The sequence below is a fragment of the Hydra vulgaris genome, chromosome 09 (genome assembly GCF_038396675.1).
Source record: "Hydra vulgaris chromosome 09, alternate assembly HydraT2T_AEP".
NCBI classification, from domain to species: Eukaryota; Metazoa; Cnidaria; class Hydrozoa; order Anthoathecata; family Hydridae; genus Hydra; species Hydra vulgaris.
Window position 1 is genome coordinate 31,336,303 of NC_088928.1, and position 17,211 is coordinate 31,353,513.

Below are 17,211 nucleotides of genomic sequence, written 5' to 3' on the forward strand. Positions count from 1 at the left end.
TTGAAATACCTAAAATAATTTTTGAAAGTATTAAAGCACAACTAAACAATTTTACATTTACATTTTTCTAATTTGTCTGAAAAAAATGTTAAATTTTTTGAATTAAATTGTAAATTAAAATTAAAAAAACAGTATAGATAATTTGAGTTTTAAATTTTTATCGTGCTTATTACTTATAATTGTTGTTACAAATCAATTAAAATTAGTTTTATGCATTTTTTAAAGTTACATTAAATAAATCAATACTTCTTGAGATTAATGAAAAATTACCGATCTTTGCATGGATTATGCTGCTAAAGACATGGTTACCTTAAAAGCAGAAAAATGACGATACTTTAAATATGAGTAGGTAGAAAAATAAATGAAAATTTAGGAATAGTTTGAAATTGCTATTACATTACATTGAAATAGCTATAAATTTTTTTATCAAAATAAATTTATTGGGTTAAATTACTAACATGACTTAATTATTAAAAATATAATTATTTAACTATAAAATAGAAATTTGTTTTAGAAATTTTTTGATAATATTTATTATCTTTGAAATAATTTTACTTTTCTTTTGAGAACCATCTTAACCTACTTTTTGAATATCATTATGATCCTAAAGTTTTATTGCTTGGTACTTAGCTACTTGTGATAATTGCTTTCAATAACAAAAGTCAAATTTCTGTTAGTTGGCTGATGTCTTGAATAAAATTAGGGAGTTCCACATGTTTGGATATTGCTTATATACCAAAGTGTTTGGATATTAGATATATGTTGTGCACCTAGAACACAAGATTGGTTTTGAGTGACTCATTTATTTGGCATTTCTTTTGATTAACAAAAATTGACTAGTTTTTGCAAAGTAATTTGGTAAGTGCTTTTTTCAGCAAAGAAATAGGGTTATATTTATAAAAACATTGAGTAAAAAAGAAAATTTTGTGGCTTAAATATATTTTTATTTAAAAATTTAGACAGTACTTTTTTTTTTAGTTTTTATGACAATTTGATAGTATTATATTCAAAATATAAATTAAATCTTTATTTTGAAACATTGAGTTACAGTTTTTTGTCAAATTTGTAAAACATTTATGCCCCAAATGATCATGTTTGATTATTTGACAAATAATAAAATTATTATTTCTCATGGCAATTTTATTACCATATAACAAACAAGAAAATGTATTATAAATTTTTATAGTTCTTTGTTTATTTCTGCTTTATATTTATGTATTTTGATATAATTGTTTGTTTATAAATTTGAAGACATATTGTTTATAAATTTATATACATATATATATATATATATATATATATATATATATATATATATATATATATATATATATATATATATATATATATATATATATATATATATATATATATATATATATTGTAATTTGATTTGTGATTTAGTTTGATTTGAGATTTTCAAATTTTTTAAATTTGTGGTTGTTTTTTTTAAATAATGCAATAACATTTAAAACATATAACACTAAAGTATATTAGTAAGCTGTTTAAATATTATACAAAAACTCAATTAGTAGCAACAATTAGCAGCATATACTGCATATACTTTGCGGATTATGAATTTTTACAAAAATTTATAAGAAAATTGTTAGAAAATTAAAAGTTTCCACAGAAATTAATTTTTGATAATTTTAAAAACCTAAAATAAAATTAAACAATTTAATTGAATATTTAACTTAAAAGTTTTTGCAGTCAAAAATGGTATAAGCCAGAGGTAAAGGTGATACATGTTCCATGTGGAAAAAAACCTGACACTTTTCTTGGTAGGCCAATACCAAGACAAAATTTTATTACAAGTTTACTTACTAGTTTGAATATAAAGCAATATTGAATATAACACTGCTTGAAAATGTTTTTTTTAAAAATTGAATTTAAAATTTTTGATTCAGTTTAAGATATGATTTGTTAACCCTTTCAGTACCTGTAAAAAACAGTCAAATGACTGGTGTAAATAGTTATAATCAGTTTTAAAGCTTTAAAATAAAAACTACTTGTCGAAATTTCATAAATAAAACTTTTTTTTGTCAGAAAAATTGACAGACAGATTATTAAAAAAAAATCTAATTGCTTTCAGCCTTGGTCATATGATCAAATGTGGCTTTCGGTGTGGTAACTCTTATTAAAAAATGCGATGACCTGCAGAGTGGATCATGGGTATTGAAAGGGTTAAATGACCCAACTTATTATATTGCTTTGATTTGAACCTAGCTTGGAAACTGAAAATATTAATACAGTTTTGTATTAATATAAATAGTTTTAAAATTTTTTTTTATACAAAAATTAAAATATCAGTTTAATTCTCAAAATTAAATTATTAATATATTATATGCATTAGAAAAGCACTTGAAAATGTCTTTAGCAGATGAACTTCTTGCTGACTTAAATGCCATAGAGGATGATGATGTCGATGAAGATGAAGGTGAAGATGGAATTGAAGAAGTTCATGAAATGGAAAGTGAGCCGATGGATATAGCAAATCAGTCTGTTCGTAATATAGCAAAACTTAGAGATAGTAAAGAGTTACAGACAACACTTAAAGATATGGATAATTTCTTAGAAAACCCAAGATCACGGAATACAGTTTTTGGACCAGTAGAACAAGATCCCGAATATCAACTTATTGTTAAAGCAAATAATTTAACTGTAGAAATTGAAAATGAAATGAGTATTATTAATAAGTATTGTAGAGATCATTATTCTAAGCGCTTTCCTGAACTTGATTCACTTGTCCCTAATGCTTTAGAATATATTCAAACAATCCAAGTTTTGCAAAATGACTTGAATCCAACAAAAATAGATAACATGGATTTTTTACAACCTGCAACTCGTATGGTTTTAAGTGTTACTGCAGCAACCACTCAAGGTATTAAAATTGAAAATGAAGAACTTGAGTATATCATGGAGGCCTGTCAAATGAGTATGGATTTGGTCAATGCAAAGCTTAAAATATTTCAATATGTAGAGTCACGCATGTCATTCATTGCTCCTAATGTTTCTGTTATAGTTGGAGCATCGACTGCAGCTAAAATGATGGGACTAGCAGGAGGACTAACAAATCTATCAAAAATGCCATCTTGCAATATTTTGCTATTAGGCTCACAAAAAAAAACTTTAGCTGGTTTTTCTATGGCTTCTGCTCAAGTAATGCCTCACACAGGATTTGTCTATTATAGTGATATTGTTCAGGTAGTATTTTTTAATATACTTTTAATAATTTATATTATTATATATCATAATTTTATTATATATATACAGGGCGTTAGCCAGAAATAAATTTCATACCGCGTTTTTGCCGTATTGGGAATTTTTATTGTTGTTGTTCTAGAAAATGTTGGGAATTTTCTAGAAAAGGTCCTATAAAACTCAAAAAAACACTCTCAAAAAAAAGGTAATTGACTTTTGGGAGTTTTAAGCCCATTGGGAATTCCGCATTATACGCGGCACCATTGGGCTAGCTAACACCCTGATATATATATTTTTTGTTTTTTTGTTATTCGCCTCCCCAAGGCCAAGAAGGCCACTACAGATGAGGAGGCTACCTAATAGTGGTTATAACCCTCTCTCAACTCTAAAACTCCGAAACACGATACTTGACGAATAAGGCCGCTGCGCGGAGAAATAAGTTGAGCGCGGTACTACCAGGGACGTGGTGGGGATCGAACTCGGAACCTCTCGCTTATAAAGCGAGCGCTTTACCACTACACCACTACCACAGATATATATATATATATATATATATATATATATATATATATATATATATATATATATATATATATATATATATAAAATTTATATTATATATTATTATTTATATAATTAATTTATACATATTATTATGTATATATAGTTTATATTATTATGTATTATTATTGTATATATATATATATATATATATATATATATATATATATATATATATATATATATATATATATATATATATATATATATATATCGTAGTTGAAAGAGACTTTTATGGTAAAAAAGTCTCTTTAAACAACAATTACACGACCTCAACAAATAAGCTACATTTTTATGTCGTCTTAAAGTCAAAGCAATAATGCGGAAGTACATTAAGTTTTATTGTTTTTTAAAAAACCGCAATAATAATGACTAGAAAGTTTTTTAATTAATAGTGATTTTGTTTTTTAAAAACATTCTTTTTTTAAACATGCACTTCTAGTAAACAACCGGGGTTGATATTTGACCGGGGCTGGGTTTGTGATTGGGGCTGCTTTGACATTTATACATCCTAAAGTATATTTTTTTAATTCAAAATTCATGTTATATTTTGTATGTTTATGCATATATAAACATCATTATGATCAACATGATTATCATAATCATTGTTACCATCATCATCTTCTTCTCTTTCGGCAAATACTACACCATATAAATACTGAAGTTTATTTAAATATGAAAAGATATTGTGTGCCAGCATCTAAATAAATAGCAAACATATGGTTATATCCATAATATGTATACATAAAGTGGATCTCAGAAGCTTTTATTCATTCTGGACCAAAAGTTTGGAAGCTTTTATTCCTACTCTTCAAGTTAAACTTCATTCTACTCCATATTTTTCACTATCTTGAGCAGTTGCTTTATTAATCATTTATTTATTATCTTTTTTTACAAGAAGATCTCTCTTAAGAACAAATGTCCTTTTATTATTCCAAGAAGCCAATGTAAAAAGGTCCCATCGGGTGTTAAGCTCTGTTATTCTCAGTTTACTAAATATTGTATCTTATCTTATCTTGTTATATCAGATCTTAGGCTCTAGAGACTTTTGGTTAGTCTTCAACAATGTCATTAGCTAAAGTTAGTCAAACATTTAATCTTATTAATTATATAATATTTAATAATATTTAATTTTTAAAAAGTGCTAAATAAGTGGTTCCAATTTTTCAAAACTCTAGAAAACACTTTGACCTCTCCATCTATCCTACAATTAGTCTTCACTCTGTTATTAGTTTCTTTATATAAAGGTTTTGAGATTATTAAATTATTTCTTACTAATTGCAGTAATAAAATTATTCTTGAAGGCCTACACTCTTCTTTATTTCAAGTAACTTTAAGGGTACCACAAGGTCTTGTGGTACCTTCAAATCTTTGCTCCTGTATTGTTTCTTATCTACAATATCAATCTTCATGAAAATTTAATATCTAAAGTGGCTATATTTATTGTCGAATCAACTTTATACTCTTGTCTTGACAAAAATTCTTCACTTTTTAATGTCTTAGAACAAGCAGCTGATTTTTAATCTGATCTCTCTTCTGTAGCAACCTTAGGCTTGCTGTGGCTTATGGATTTAAATTCTGGACTTGAAATCTACAATTTTTGTTAGACAACAAAACTCATTTACTGCAAAAAAATATTGCAATAATGTTGGTATTCCTATGTTGATGAATAATCCTCTTACTCTAAAAAGCGCATTGTTAATGTAATGCGGTCGTGGTGTAGTGGTAGAGCGCTTGCATTATAAGTGAAAGTGGTAGCTCAACTTTTTTCTCTGCGCACCGGCCTTAGTTGTCAAGGTTCATGTTTTGGATTTAAATAGTTGAGAGAGGGTTATAACCACAATTAAATAGCCTCCTTGTCTGTGGTGGTGTTTTCAGTCTTAATGAGGTGAATTAACAAATAAAAAATTATTATTATAAATTAGACCTGCTTTATCTGCCAAGCTTGAGCCACTCTGCCATTGTTGTAAGGTTGCATTTCTTTCTTTTTTTTACAAATACAATCATGATCAATGCTCAAACAAGCTGTCATCTCTATTACGATAAACCAAAACTCATTATTGCTTGTTTCTTATTCAACAAGTTGCATTCTTTTAATGTATCTGTCCCTTCATGCTATAAAAACTTTTATTAATCCATTTTTTTTCCTTGCACATCAAAAAAAACTTATATCTATTAGCCATCTTCATGTTTTTCTTTTATATACAACCTACAACTTTTCAAGTCTTCAGTTAACCATTTCCTAGTATTTTTACTTATTCTTTATTTTAAAGTAACTCATAACTTAATAGTGGTTGCTTGCAATCTTGTTGGAAGTAAATTAGAGTTTGAAAATGTATAAATGTATGCCAGTATTTAATAAATAGTAAATGTAAGCATAAATTTATAATATATAAAGTATTATAAAGTTTTTTCTAACCCCGGCTATCAACCCCTGCTAAATTTTATAGTTTGAAAAAAGTCTCATTTTAGAAATGTAAACGAATCATACTTTATCAGTAAGGCCGTAGGGTTTGTGAGTTTTTTTTTTAAATATTAAAAATATGAAAAAAAATTTGTTTTTCAATTAGTTAAATGCAGGGATATTTTAAAAACTAATTTCCAATAAGTGTTAGTTTGGTAAATTTTTATTTAAATATTTCACATTTTAATCTTATTGCATTATATCTAAAAAGATATAAGTCATTATTTTCAAATTTGTTACTGAAATAGAGCTGATAATTTTTATCTATTAGCATATAACAGTATATGACATACACTATTTATAAGCATAGAAAAGTGAGGGATGGGTGTAAAGGCAATACCTACTTTTTTAAAGGCAAAAACTTTTACTAAAAGGCTTCTTGACAAAAACTTTTCACTAAGATGCTTCTTGACAACCATCTCAAAAACAAATGGCGTCTCTATGACTGATATGCATTTCTTTTTATATCAGTTTATATAAAAACTTACATTGTTAAACTTGCAACTGACATTGTCAACAGGCATTATATGCCGATACAATTTTATTTTTGTGAACCTTTAAATTAAAAAAAAAAACCAAACATGCTTTAATTAACTCAAAATAGGGGCTTACTTAAAAAGTGACCAGGGCTGAAATTTGACCAAGGGGCAGGGTTTGATAAAAAATACCAGTGGATGGGTTTGTGACTGGGGCTACATAAATATTGATACGCCCTAAAGCAGCTGTTTGTAGGTAAAAAATCCGTTTTTGTTGTCCCTCGGTTTCTCATAAAGCAACCAATTTTCTTGTTTTTGAATCACTCCCAGTTGTTTCAAGGGCCTAGAAACTGTTGATTGGCGGACTCTAAATGTTTCCTCAAGCTCTTCCTCAGGGTGGCAAGCCAACTGGAAATCAGGGAAAAGTCAGGGATTTTTAATTTTTTTTCCAAAAGTCTGCAAAAAAAATCTCATTTTCAAAATTTAATTTTTTGAAATGTTTTTTTTTACAAACTCCCAAATAAAGAAAATTTATATTCATTTTGCCATACATTCATAAAATCGTATAGAAAAATAAAATATGATTGCTATTATATTGTTACCTAAAGTTTGTTACATATCTTTGAAATATATATATATATATATATATATATATATATATTATATATATATATATATATATATATATATATATATATATATATATATATATTGAAGCATATGATTTTATCTAACAACGTTATTACAATGTTTATTTTTTCCAGGTAAGCAATATAGAAATAATAAAAATGTCTAAAATAACTTACTTTGATAATGACTGGATCAATTGTGAATGTCATCCATCATGGGGTTGGCTTAAGAGAGCTGATGATAAAACAAAAGGTATGTGTAGTGTATGCGAAAAGATATTTTCGCTAAGTTATATGGGTATAATGGCAGTCAAAAGTCATAAAAAAGGTGCAAAGCATTTAAAAAATATATTAAAAAGTCAACCAACAATATTTAATTATTTTGCTAATAAGTCACAGAAAAATACAGTATCACAAGCAACTGTTTCATCAACATCAACTTTAATAGCTTCTGAATCATTGCCATTAGCTTTCTGTGTAGCCAAATCTTCTCAACCAATGCCAATCGTTTCAACAAATTCTTCCAGCACAGCAGTATCACCTTTCTTTTTATTCATGGCTCAAAATGATGTAACACGTTCGGAAATACTTTGGGCACTATATACACAGCAGCATTTCTCTTAAAGATCATGTTCGAAAATAGAACAAATAAAAAAATGACTATTGGGAAAATTAAAGCAGTCTATAACATCACACATGGTCTTGCCCTATATTTCCATGATCTTGGGTAGCTCTACACACATAGTTGTATGTTTTAATAAGTCTTTAAACAAAGTTGTTCAAAAAGGTCAAATGATTATTTGCATTCGTTATTGGGATGTTGTTCACAATCATGTGACTATAAGATACTTTTCATCAGTGTTTCTTGATCATGCATCTGCAAATGATTTATACAAAGGTTTTACAACTATTTTAAATGAAAATCTTCAAGCCAAAATTTTACAAATTTCTATGGATGGACCAAATGTGAATTGGAAGGTTTTTGATATTCTCAATGATGAATTTGGTAAACAGTTTGAAATATCTATTCTTGAAATCGGATCATGTGGCTTACATGTTGTACATGGTGCATTTCAAGCAGGTAATAAAAAGGTGAAATGGAATGTTAATGCTGTATGCAGAAGTTTTTATACTCTTTTTCATGATAGTCCTGCTTGTAGGGCAGATTATCAAACAATTTGTATAAGTGATAAGTTTCCTCTGAAATTTTGTTCAACAAGATGGGTTGAAAATTTAACTGTATGTCAAAGGGTTTTAGATATTTATGATAATGTGAAATTATATGTTACACAGCCTAAACTACCTATTAAATTACCTAAATACCTATATTGTAACCATTGTAAACATTGTTACTGATACTGTCAATGATCTTTTTATGCCTGCTAATATTGCTTTTTTTTCAATATTTGGCTTTAATTGTAAAGCTGTTCTTAAGACTTTTTCAGTCAGATTCTCCATTAGCACCATTCTTATATCAAGAACTTGAAAAGCTAATGAGATCTCTCATGCAAAACTTTATTTAAAAAGTTTATTTTATTAAAATATGTTAGAAAGCTAATGAAAATAAACTTAACTGCACACAAGTGTCACCAAAAAGAAGTAAAAATTGGTACTGCAACTTCTTCTCTACTTGGTAAAATAAAAATAAGTGAATGTCAGAAGTTACAGTTTCGAAGTGATTGTATTGAGTTTTATATTTGAGTTGTTGATAAACTGAGAGAAAGAAGTCCTTTAAAATATAAACTTACAAGAGCTATCTCAGCTTTAAACCCTAATTTCAACTCAGGAAAAACAGAATGACTGATTTACTCACATTTCATCAATCTAAATGGGTTAAGCTACAATAGCTGATAAGGTCAATAATCAGTATCAAGATTTATGTGATCTTGCAAAAGGCATCCATAGATTAGAATTCACAAATTACAATGTTTATAAAGATATGTTGGATGTTTTTTTAACCCCTTTTACAGGCCAGATTTTATTAACTTATTTGAAGTATCCAAAATTGTCTTTACTTTATCACAGTAATGCACAGGTTGAAAATGGGTTTTCTATCAATTCAGATGTTCTTGTTGAAAATTTGCATGAAAGCTCTTTAATTGCCTAAAGACAAGTTTATGATGGAATTCAACTTGTTGGTGGAGTTAGCAATGTGGAAATAACAAAATCAATGATCAAAAGTGTAAGCATGTCCCATTCAAACTACAAAGATTCATTAGAACAAAAGAGAAGAAAAATTGCAAGAAAAACAAGACTGTATTGATAAAAAATTTGCTTTGCAAAAAATTAAGGAATTAAATGCTAAAAAAACAAAGTTAAATCAACATCGTCAGGGAGATATACATGAGATTGAACAAGAGTTAAAAATGAAAAATGGAATTAACAGATTTATATTATTTTTGCTTAAAATGATTTAAACTACTTTTTTAAATTTAAAGATAATTTTTGTTTTGAAGTAATTAAGTTTTTAAAAACCAAAAACAATTTTATCAATCCATTTAAAATGTTTATTTTTTAACTCATAATAACTGAGATATATATTTGTAAAGTTAGATTATATCTTTGTTTTTTTGTCAATTCTCAGTATTAGGCAAACAGGACCAAATATATTGCATATTTATTGGCATTTTCATATTTATTTTATACTTTTGTTAGATGCTGTTTGTTTTATTATTAAACTCTGTTGTTATTTTTATAAATTTTGAAACTTAATCTGCTCTGGTGTTTTAATTTATTTCCATTTTAAAATACTAGTAAAAAGCTTACTTCATTTCATTGTAATAATATAGAAAAGTCTAAAGCATAAATTATGATCCTGTAACTTATATAGTGTAAGAATATAAAAAATATTTATACATTATATAATATATATCTTTTATATTGTTTTTTTCTATTCCTGTATCTGGCATGGATCTTCATCAAGTAATGATTCCAATTTGATATCTTCAAACTTTTTCTCAGTACCAGGATGTTCTTTATCTTTGATGTTAAAATAACCACTCTTGAATTGTTGAAACAAAAAATTGTTTGTTTTGAAAAAGCATTGTTGCCATATGTCTCCGCTAATATTCTATTTGTCTCTGTTGCTTTTGGTTTTCAGTGAAAGAAAAAATAACGGTTTTGTAGGCACAAACTCAGCCACATTTTAAATTTTGGATAAAAACATTTTTACACTCGAGCAGTTAAAATTGGAATGATGTTTGCAGCTTAGTTTTTTAGTTATCAGGTAAAATTTATTTTAACCTAATCTCAAATTGTGTTGAGACTCAAGAGTCTCAATACAAAACACTCATTTTCAATGCATTCTCCCAATATATAACAAATTTTAAAATGAAAGATTGACATATATAAAGTGTTTACATAGTAATCATATAAATAAAGTTCACATTAATGATTGATTCTAGATTCAGAGAAGATTTACATTGAGTTTAATTATTAATTTGGGTTATATTCTGCTCACTGTCAACTTTAAATATTGAAAAGCAACTGTTTACATATGATTTTCTAACAGTTTCATGATGTACATAATCCTGAAAATATAAAATAAGTTCTTTGCTTTTTTAATATGTATTTAAACTAAAATGCGTGCAATTGTTTGTGTGTTCCTCTCAATAACATCATATAACAATATATTTAAAACCATAACTACTCAATTCAATATTTCTCCATAAAAATACTATAAGCAAGCTATCAAAACTAATAATCATGACTACTCAAATATGGAACATGAAAAAACTAAACTGAAAATGAAATATGTTTTTTGATAGCAACTAATAGTTTTAAACTTGTGATATATACGAGGCAATAAAAGAGATAAAGCTTCATACTCGTGCTGAAAATAGAATGTTGTATTTGATCAATTGCTTCATCTGTAAAATATATACATGTGTGTATATATATGTGTGTGTGTGTATGTGTGTGTGTGTGAGGTGAATCATTAAAAAAATATTGTTTTTTTTTAATGATTCATCTCCCCAATGCCAAGATGGCCACTACAGTCAAGGAGGGTACTTTTTGTGGTTACAACCCTCTATAACTCTGAAACACGAACCTTGACAAACAAGGCCGCTTCAGGGAGAAACAAGTTGAGCGCTATACTACCAGGGACGTGGTTGGGATCGAACTCGGAACTTCTTGTTTATGAGGTGAGTGCTCTACCTCTACACCACTACCGCATAATGGTGGACAAACTCAAATTTTAAACAAAACTTGAACAGAAACTGAAAAAAAAGTAGTAAAATAATTGAGCATATTAATTTTTAAATAGTTTAGTTTGTTCTTGACAAAAAACATTTGAATCATAATTTAAAACATTTGAATCATAATAAGAATCAAAATCATTTTATACTATATTTGCCTTAAAAGCAACATTTTTTATTTGACAAAACAAGGTTGACAAACAAAACAAGGTGGATATAAACAATGTATTTTTTATGAGTAAAAAATTAAATATTTATATTTTTTATTCATAAAAAATACATAAACGATATATTTTTATAAGGGTATAAATTAATTTTCAAAGAAAAAATGAATACTTATTATTTTTAATAACCAAAATAAGTGAAAATAAAATCAAAATTTACCAAGCTAGCACTAAAAATCTTTTTTTTAAATATCATTATGTATAAGTTGTATTTTTTTACTAGATTTTTTTTCTAAATTTGAAAAGGTACATTAAAAATTAACTCCTAGTGTGCTATTTACAATGTTTCTGGGAAAAGTTGTACTTAAGTTTAGCAGGATTTTTAATTTAGAAAATAAACATAAATTTAAGTTTAACTTTCAACAGTTGGACTAAAACTCATCATTATTCATTAAAAGTCATCAAAGTTTTTCTGCCTACTGTACCAGCTAACTGTAACAAATAATGCCTACTTTATGCTACAGCTGTAAATACTACCTACTAAGCAACTGAAGATGTTTTAGCTTCTTTGACAGCTGTAAATCATATATCTTTTACAACTTTGGCCAGTAGTAAAGATATTTAAAAAAAAATCAACTATTTCAAATCCCTGATAATCAAAATGCAAGACTGTTCTATTGATAAAGAAATCTAGTTAAATGAAGACTATTGCATTCTTATACCAAAAGTTCATAAAACAGGAAAGCTGTTTAGAAAATCACCACCACCAAATGATACTGATAAAAAAAAGTTAGTAGAACGGATTACATATTAAATTAAAAAAAAAAAAAATTAAATTGGACATGTAATCCATAATTACCCCCCCCCCCCTTCCCTCTGTTTATTAATTTTTATTTGTTATCAACAAAAAAAAAATCAGTGAAAATCGGCCTTACAAATTAGGAAATAATCACTTCAGTCATTTATTCAGTTTATTAGATCTGGACTAAAGTTCCCACCCCCAACCCCAACATTTTTGACTATAACCTGGTGCATATATTTCCAATTAGAAAATTACATTTTCTAATTGGAAATATATGCACCAGGTTATAGTCAAAAATGAAAAAAATACTTAAAAGTTGAATATAAATGAAAAAAATTCTTTTGATTTTATTTGCAACTCTCTCAACCTCTCAACTTTTTAAACAATGCCTCAAACTCTCGATTGTAAACCAAGTGTTCTACCACTAGTCTGTTACCTCATCATTATGCTTTACTTAAATAGTGGTTGCCTGAGCCTTATTAGAAGTGAGTGAAAAAAAAATTAGTATTAACTAGCCAACATTGCCAGCATTATGTTTCTATTGCTGATATTAACTATTCATAACTAAACGTTAGTTTCATTTGTCATATGTAAAACTGTCATTTGTCATAATTTACATAAGTAAAATTGCAAAATAACCAAATTAAAACTAAAACTATTAATATTGTTTCTGTTCATGATGTTCTGCTCAACATTTTTATATCTTTGTAAATCTATTATTTGTTTTTGCATGGAATATTTTTGATGTATTTTGGATTTTAATGCTTTAACTATAAATTTTAATACTTATAAAAACCAAATAAAGTATTATTTAAGTTATAATTATATATTTTTTTGTTTTGATGATATATAAAAGATTTGCATACTTATTAATGATATATTTTTTTAGTCATTACCTCCTTATCTAAGAAGGAAAGCAGCTCGTCAAGTAGCAGCAAAATTTACTTTAGCAGCTCGAATAGATAGTTTTCATGAAAGTTTAGATGGTTCAGCTGGTCAAAAGTTGCTAGAAGAGATTGAAAGGAAGTTTGAAAAGTGGCAAGAACCACCACCAGTAAAAGAGGTAAAAGCCCTTCCAAGACCTGATGATGCTCCGAGGCAAAAACGAGGTGGAAGGCGCGTACGCAAAATGAAAGAAAAATTTGCTGTTACAGAAATGCGTCGACAAGCTAGTCGAGTTACATTTGGTGAAATATCAGAGGATATATTTCAAGACCATCTTGGATTTGGAATAGGTTCTTTAGCAAAGGATAGTAGTTCTGGTAAAGTAAGAAATGCTGCAATTGATAAAAAGACTCAAGTTTCTATATCTAAGCGTCTACAGGTAATAGTCTTTTTTTTAGATTTTAAGTTTCATCATAGTTTTTTTATAATTCCTTTTGTATATTTTAATTTCATAGAGAAATTTGGCTAATATGAATCAAGCATATGGTGGTAAGTCAACTGTGCGAAGCCATGTCAGTGGGACAGCATCAAGTGTTGCTTTTACACCGTTGCAAGGTATTGAGATTGTGAATCCCAAAGCTGCTGAGAAAAGAGTAGCAGAAGCAAATGCAAAATATTTCTCTAATCAATCTGGATTTTTTAATGTGAAAAAAAATGATGAAAATATGTAGATTTAAGAAAATTATAAAAGTTTATTCATTTTTGTTGAAGTAATAATATAGTTAGCAATTGCACAAACCAAGTTCTTACTTATAAGTTATGCCTTTAGGAGGTATCTATTTTTTATTTACTCAAGGAATTCAAATGTTTTATTGATGAAGGTCTTGTTAAAATTTTTATACTTCAACATTTCAAGATATTATTATCATTTCAAGGAGTAGCAGAACTAGTTCAATCGTTTTAGGTTTTTTAAACGTTTATGAGTGTTGATCTTAATTTTAGATAAAGATGAATAAAAATACTTTTCATATTTTAAAATGTACTGAAGCCTTTAATGACAAATCTTAATGCATTATTGTGCAAACTTGTGTATGTGTGTGTGTGTATATATGTGTGTGTGTGTGTATGTGTGTGTGTGTGTGTGTGTATAGATACATACATACATACATACCATACATACGTACATACATACATATATGCATGCATGCATGCATTTATACATACATGCATACATTTATACATACATACACATAATAAATTGCAAAACCAAATAAATAAATTTCAATAATTAAAATAAAATTTATTATTCTGTTATGAAATGAACAAAAGTTGAAATATGGGTTTTGAAAATAGTTTTGTATTTTGCAATCATTAGTGTTGTTTTATTTTCAAGTATTACTAGTGTATTTACTGTTTTTAAAATAAAAATTGTTCATAATCTATCTTTAAAACAATACTTTATATATGTTTAAGTTTAGTAGGACCAAAGGATGTTACATGTTGAATTTATTTCTTATGTTTACCACTAATTTATTTTAGCACACAATTCATGCATTTACTGGCTAAAAAACTTCTTTAAGTAATTTATCTTTGACTTATGTAAATTATGGGTTTTATATTTACGTGTTTTGTTTTATACTATGCACAGTTTTAGATAATATACTATAAAAATGATAGGTGATAGGTGGCTTCCGTTGGAATCTAATCCTGATGTAATAAATCGATATATCAAAGCACTTGGTGTTGATATAGATAAATGGAAATTTGTAGATGTGTATGGTTTAGATGATGAATTGCTTGAAATGGTTCCACACCCTGTTTGTGCAATACTTCTTTTATTTCCTATTAATAGCAATTATGAAAAAAATAGAATTGAAGAAGAAGAAAAAGTGCGTGGTGAAGGTCAATTTGTATCCTCTTGCTTATATTTTATGCCACAAACGATCAGTAATGCCTGCGGCACCCTAGGTGTAATTCATGCAATAGCAAATAACATGGAAGTTCTACAATGTGAAGGGTTGTTAAAAGCGTTTATTGAGCAAAGCAAAGATTTATCACTTTCCGAAAAAGCACTTATGTTGCAAAATGATTCAGGTATTACAAGTTGCCATGATAGTAGTGCTTTAGAAGGCCAAACCTTAGCTCCTTCTCGTGAAGAAAGTGTAAATTTACATTTTATTGCTCTGGTTCAAAAAGAAGGTTATCTCTATGAGCTTGATGGTCGACGGCCTTTTCCTATTAATCATGGCCGTTCTAATGAAGAGACCTTTTTGAAAGATGCAGCAATTGTCTGCAAAAAGTTTATGGAATTTGATAAGGAAAGTTTACAGTTTAATGTTGTTGCATTAGCTAAAGTAAATTAATTCAGTTGTAATATAATTTGAATAATGTGAAAGGAAAAGTTGTGAAAATATTTTTTTTTAAAAAGTAAAGGTTTTGTAGACAATCCTATTTTTATTGTATATACAATAAACAATGGTGTTTTTTTACAATGAAAAACTCCACTTTTTCATTGAAAACAAAAATGATTATATTGATATAAATCAAAAAAAAATCTGTACGTAAAAAAATTGATTTACAACTTTTCCTGTCACCGACTTATTTGATGTTGGCTTTTATAATTTGTTCTTGATTTTTTTTGAAGGGTTGGGGGGTTGAGAATAAAATAAATTATTTTTTTATGATATAGTATAATTTTATATAAATATTTGTCACAATTTAAAAATTACTATAATTTTTTTAACAAAATTACTATAAATTGTTTAAAACATTTATATTACATTGTTATAAAATAGATACGTGTTGTGTCTACTTAAGTATTTTTATTGCTTTGATAACGAAAGTTCTTTTTCTGCTAATATTTTTTCATATAAGTATAACGCTTGTCTTCGAATGACCTAATTCAGCGCTACTGGATTGATGTATATGGCTGTCGAAAATCGTGAAAATCTCTGCCCAGGTACCCATCGAACGAACAGGCGGGTACACATGTTCCCGTTTTTAAAGCAATGTTTTATAAAGGTTTTACTTACAAACAGTCAATAAACTTTTCATTCAATGATGTTATTTAGAGTTGTTCTTTTTTACTTAGGGTAGATTAGGGTAATATGAACACCTTGATATATGAGCATACTTAAAGATTTCTTATATGTAAGCAGTAAAGTTAAAGTTGCTTTGTATTTTTGAATTGACTTTGTGGTGATAACAGGTATCGGTACTATTAGCGTAAATTTATATGAAGTAAATAGCGGCTATCATCTAATTAAAACGATGTTAAATTTTTTACATTGTTAAAATAATATCATCACGCATGAATAAATGTGGCGCGAAATTTTGGTGTTAAAATAATGAAATTTATTTTTCCTAAAGAAAAAAATGTTAGCTAAAAATCCAATCCATTTTTGTTTAAAAAACAATGCATAGAAACATTTAGTTTTGACTTCATTTAAAGATGTTATTTTTGTGAAAAAAGAGTATGCTCTAATTACCCAGTGGTTTTCATTAAAATTACCTAGTTTAAAGTCCTAAAATAGCAGTGGTTTTTATTGCTTTTTAAATAAAAAATTGTATTGTTTCAAAAAATGGCTTAATATTTGATCTTTTAATGATTTGTTAATAACGAATCCTTATATTCCAAAAATTAGTTTTAATTTTCAGGTCGATATTTTTTTACCTTTTTTATTTTTTTTGAGCTATTTTAAAGTGCTCATATTACCAAGTGGTCTGGGTAATATGAGCACTTTAAATATGAGCTACTTAAGAAAATTATATTGATAATTGATATTGTAAAAATAAAAACTTGTACTCAATATTTAATTTAAAATGAAAAC

At 27.3% G+C, this 17,211-nt stretch overlaps 2 protein-coding genes across 2 annotated transcripts; both read left to right on the forward strand.

The window, feature by feature from the left end:
• Positions 1-2,297: 2,297 nt before the first annotated feature.
• Positions 2,298-14,140, forward strand: LOC100215338 (U4/U6 small nuclear ribonucleoprotein Prp31). The gene is made up of 3 exons (XM_065805352.1): positions 2,298-3,204; positions 13,386-13,820; positions 13,897-14,140. The coding sequence occupies exons 1-3, from the start codon at positions 2,368-2,370 to the stop codon at positions 14,110-14,112; spliced, it is 1,488 nt and encodes a 495-aa protein (XP_065661424.1). The 5' UTR covers positions 2,298-2,367; the 3' UTR covers positions 14,113-14,140.
• An 854-nt stretch (positions 14,141-14,994) lies between these two features.
• Positions 14,995-15,792, forward strand: LOC100199848 (ubiquitin carboxyl-terminal hydrolase isozyme L3). The gene has a single exon (XM_065805353.1). The coding sequence runs from the start codon at positions 15,052-15,054 to the stop codon at positions 15,742-15,744; it is 693 nt and encodes a 230-aa protein (XP_065661425.1). The 5' UTR covers positions 14,995-15,051; the 3' UTR covers positions 15,745-15,792.
• The last annotated feature ends 1,419 nt before the right edge of the window (positions 15,793-17,211 follow it).

Coding starts and splice junctions, on each gene's coding strand:
- LOC100215338 (XM_065805352.1), top strand. CDS start 2,368: ATGTCTTTAGCAGATGAACTTCTTGCTGACTTAAATGCCATAGAGGAT. Junction 3,205..13,385: donor ATTATAGTGATATTGTTCAG/GTAGTATTTTTT, acceptor ATATTTTTTTAG/TCATTACCTCCTTATCTAAG. Junction 13,821..13,896: donor CTATATCTAAGCGTCTACAG/GTAATAGTCTTT, acceptor TTAATTTCATAG/AGAAATTTGGCTAATATGAA.
- LOC100199848 (XM_065805353.1), top strand. CDS start 15,052: ATGATAGGTGATAGGTGGCTTCCGTTGGAATCTAATCCTGATGTAATA.